We start from the raw sequence: 4,190 nt of genomic DNA on the forward strand, positions 1-4,190 counted from the left end.
GGAATGGGACAAAGGGAGGGTGGAGGAGAAGGGATTACAATTCAAGCTGACAAAGAGCAGCACGTTTCCCCAGCTGCAAGCTGGCTTTAATAACTTGTGTGCAGCTCACACCATGAGCACAGGTTGCATTAAGCTGCTTTGGGCTTTACTCAGTGGCTAAAAAATCATATTTTTGTGTCTTTGTTGCCTGTCATCACCTTTGGACTGAACTGAAGCCAAGCCAGGTGTAAAACATGTTCCTCACCTGAGAGTTTTGCAGCTGCTGCTCCGTTTGGAGCTTGTCCTCCAGCATCTTCTGAAGGGCCTCTTTTGCCTTCTGCTCATAGGTCTGCTTCTGGTCCTCCATCTCTATCAGGATCTTCTTCACACACTCCTTTGAGTAACTCTTTAAAGGGAGAAATGAAGTGCTTGAAGGGTCTTCCCTGACAGATTCCTAACCTTGTGAAACCTGAATATTAGCAAATCCAGAGTGTGTAAATGCTACTGCTGATTTTCTGTGGAGCACTGCTTCAGCAAAGAGGAAAAATCCTTTTTGGATATGTATCTAACCTGGATTGATCTGGAAACTGAGACCTGACCCAATTACGTGGTTTGGTGTTTTGTTTTCGTGCCTTTCTTCCCCCTGTTTCTCAGGGGCTCAGACATTACCTGGGTGCAAGCCTGCAGCTGATTTTCAAGGGCCCTTAGTTTGCACTTCAGTTTGTCTTCATTCAGCTGACCCTGGGGAAAAAAACCAATTGAACTGATGTGTGAAACCAGGAACCACCCAATATACCCCCAATGTTTCGTTAGTTTGTGTTTTGATTAATTTTCTCCCTTCATCTGTAATATTGTGGCTAAATTGGGTCAAAGTCTCTTCAGTGCTGAATTCAGGTGAACTTCGGATAAATGGGATATGGGGGAAGCAAAAGTTTTATGGGCTGAAAAACTGTGCTGAGGCACTTTCACTGGTTGCTGAGTGCAGGTGCTGGCAGTGAAGTTATAAGTTAAGAGGCAGGGGGTTTGAGTCTGGAAGGGTCCCTGAGCACAACCCTGTTCCCTGGCTCGTGGTCCCTCCCTGCCTAAAGCTCCAGCTGGTGTGACAGCCCTGACTCGCTGGTTTCCTCAGAAAATAGGTCGGGTCTGTGTTGCAACACCTTGCAGTTGGGCAGGGGGACAGAGGGCAGCACTGATGATTCATTTTGCTTGTTATCATCATCTCCTCTCGGTGTTAGTCAGGCTGCTTGGGCTTTGTGAAACCAGAGTGTTGCAAATTCAGATAAAATTTCCAGCAGAGAGTTCACACAGGCTGTTTTTTCCACCACCAGTGCTGAGAACACCAGTATCCTCTCTGCTCACCGCTGTTTGAAGTCACACCTCTGAAAAGAAACTCCTTGATGTTACAGGAATAGCTGTTAGACCTAAGGAAAAGCAGATTCCCCTGTGCCTTAGCCCTGTTTAAATTTGCACAGACGCACGTTTAGAGCCCCAAAGACTAAATCTCCCCGGTTCAGTTGTTGGTGCAAAGAGCTAAAGGCTCAGGAAGTAAGTGGAATTTTGAAAAGCAGTTTCAGATGTGAAATATTATGCCTACTTTTCCTCAGTGGTTTATCTTACTCTGCCTGCAGAGGTTCACGTTGGAGGGTGGTGCTGTTCCAGCTGTTGTGCACAGATGTGACTGTGCTGTGGACAAGGCAACTACACTTTGGAGCAGAAATCATGGAATCAAAGAATGGTTTGGGGTGGAAGGGACCTTAAAGATGTAATTCCACCCCCTGCCATGGGCAGGGACACCTTTCACTAGCCCAGGTTGCTCCAAGCCCTGTCCAACCTGGCCTTGGACATTTCCAGGGCTGGGGCAGTCACAGCTTCTCTGGGCACCCTGTGCCAGGGCCTCCCCACCCTCCCAGGGAAGGATTTCTTTCCAATATCCAACTTAACCCTGCCCTCTGTGAGTTTGAAGCCATTCTCCCTTGTCCTGTCACTCCAGGCCCTTGTAAACAGTCTCTCTCCATGTTTCTTGCAGGCTCCCTTCAGGTACTGAAAGGCTGCAATTAGTTCACCCCAAAGCTTCTCTTTTCCAGGCTGAACAATCCCAATTCTCCCAGCCTTTCCCCATAGCAGGGGTGCTCCATCCCTCTGATCAGCTTGGTGGCCTCTGGATTTACTCCAGGAGGTCACTGTCCTTGTGCTGCAAACTCCTTTGATGGAGCTGCAGCCCATAAATTGGCAAAAGAGCATAGAATGGGAAGGTTTCCCTAAATGGAATAAGCTCTCCTCAGAAAAGTGATGTGAGCAAACCTTGGTCAAGCCCTTATGTTGAAGATTAACTACATGAAAGGGGCTGTTTCAGAGGAAAAAAAACAACCCCAAAACAATCCCTTGAATTCAACCAAACAAAAAACACACACACACACACAAATAAATACAGCAGCAAAAAAAAACCCCAAACCCTACAGCCACCATCATCAAGACGGCCCCAAGTCACGTCCTATAAGCCAGGCAGGGGTGAGGATTAGGGCTAATGTGCTCAAAATACACCCCCTGTGGCAAATACCCTATTTTTTTACACTTCCCCAGCCCTGTTTTTCAGAGTCTGATGTGACCTGAACAAGCAGCTCCAAATCTCAAACTCTCCTGCATTTCTCCACTGCTGTCATTTAAGTGCCATGTAAGTCTTTTAAACTGCTTTTGGCCGACAGCTGCAGTGTTTTGGTTGTCCTGTGATTGGGGAATTCTCTGATACTGCTTCCCTTAGTCCTTTTAGAGAGCTGGGGTAGGGTTATAATAATAAATGCTGTTTCTGGAAAGCTTCCAGTTTGCCCAAGCATGATGCTTGTGCTAGAAAAATAAGTCCATATAGCAGCAGTGATGTGCTGGAAATGGCAAAGAGCTTAAACTCTGCAGAGCAGTTTGAGGTACTTCCAAAAATCAGGCTCAGCTCCAAATGCCAGGAAGAGGAGAAAAATACACTAAAGCAGCAATTTTCTTTAAGAGGAGAATAGCTTAAAATTAATTACTCTTGATAATCATAACCAAGACTCTCTCAGCATCCCTCATCTGGCAGCGTTGAGTTTGGCAGCAGATGGGGGATTTAAGGCACAGAGCTGGGGTAGGAAGAGCTCTCTGAGCTAAAAGTGAAATCGTGGGAGGGGGAAGGAGGCACCAAATGCTTTATCCCTTCACTTTGCCATCCCCAACCTCCTGCAGAGTGTTCTCCTGCTCCATCCAGCCAGGAGCACCCAGGAACACCAGCAGCACCTCTGGAATGGGCACAGAGTGGTTTCTGGAGCTCAAAGTCATCCATGTGTGTTCAACAGCAGGTTCTTGAAACTCAAAATGCCGGGAAAGATTAAAAAGCTGCTGCAACAAGCACTTGGCATCTCACCTGGGCCTGGGAAAAGGCAGCCAACCATCAGCTTGTCCTGTCCATCCCTCCCTTTGCCAGCACCTCCTGTGGCTCCAGGAATTCCCCTCCCAGCAGCACCGTTGGCTCCAGCCCCCAGTTAATTTTTAGGCTGATGAGAGGTTGGATGCAAGAGGCAGCAGCAGCAGAGACAAAGGAGCAGCAAAGAGCACCCACCTGTTTCTAATCTGAGGTTTCATGGCTGCTTCCTGCAGAGTGTGGCAGAGGGTGTTTTTTCCTGCTCGTATTAGATTTGAAGAAGCAAATGGAGGAGGAAGTTTCAAACCACAGGATGTGTCTAACACAAGGTTTCTGTGTCCTCTCGCCCAATAATCGCTCGTTTTTCTGCCCCGACACAACTTTCAAAGCCCCCTTTTTTTTTTTTGGTGGCACAATGAATTATAAATTGATTTAATAACCCTAGAGAAAAGCTTAATATATTACACAAGATGAATCACCTCAATATTGTGTCTTGATAGCAAAAAAAAAAAAAAAAAGGGCATGGGTTCAGTGATGCCCGGAGGATTTTCAGTCCAGGGTTTGCCAAGACTTGGGTGCATCTAAAAATCTTTATTTTTGCAAAAAAAAAAAAAAAAAGGGCCTGGGTTCAGTGATGCCCGGAGGATTTTCAGTCCAGGGTTTGCCAAGACTTGGGGGCATCTAAAAATCTTTATTTTTGCAAAAAAAAAAAAAAAAAGGGCCTGGGTTCAGTGATGCCCGGAGGATTTTCAGTCCAGGGTTTGCCAAGACTTGGGTGCATCTAAAAATCTTTATTTTTGCAAAAAAAAAAAAATTAAAATGAGGT

General features: G+C 46.3%; 1 protein-coding gene across 1 annotated transcript in view; it reads right to left on the reverse strand.

Moving 5' to 3' along the window:
• Window positions 1–4,190, reverse strand: part of TRAF3IP3 (TRAF3 interacting protein 3) — a 15,377-nt gene that overhangs the window by 5,415 nt on the left and 5,772 nt on the right. Inside the window, exons 5-6 of the mRNA XM_017821280.1 lie at window positions 649–781; window positions 198–385 (exon numbers count right to left, since the gene is read on the reverse strand). Coding sequence (XP_017676769.1) covers window positions 198–385; window positions 649–781 — 321 coding nt within the window. The remainder of the gene's footprint in view (window positions 1–197; window positions 386–648; window positions 782–4,190) is intronic.

The sequence above is a fragment of the Lepidothrix coronata genome, unplaced genomic scaffold (assembly GCF_001604755.1).
Source record: "Lepidothrix coronata isolate B3197 unplaced genomic scaffold, Lepidothrix_coronata-1.0 Scaffold90, whole genome shotgun sequence".
Classification (NCBI taxonomy): Eukaryota; Metazoa; Chordata; class Aves; order Passeriformes; family Pipridae; genus Lepidothrix; species Lepidothrix coronata.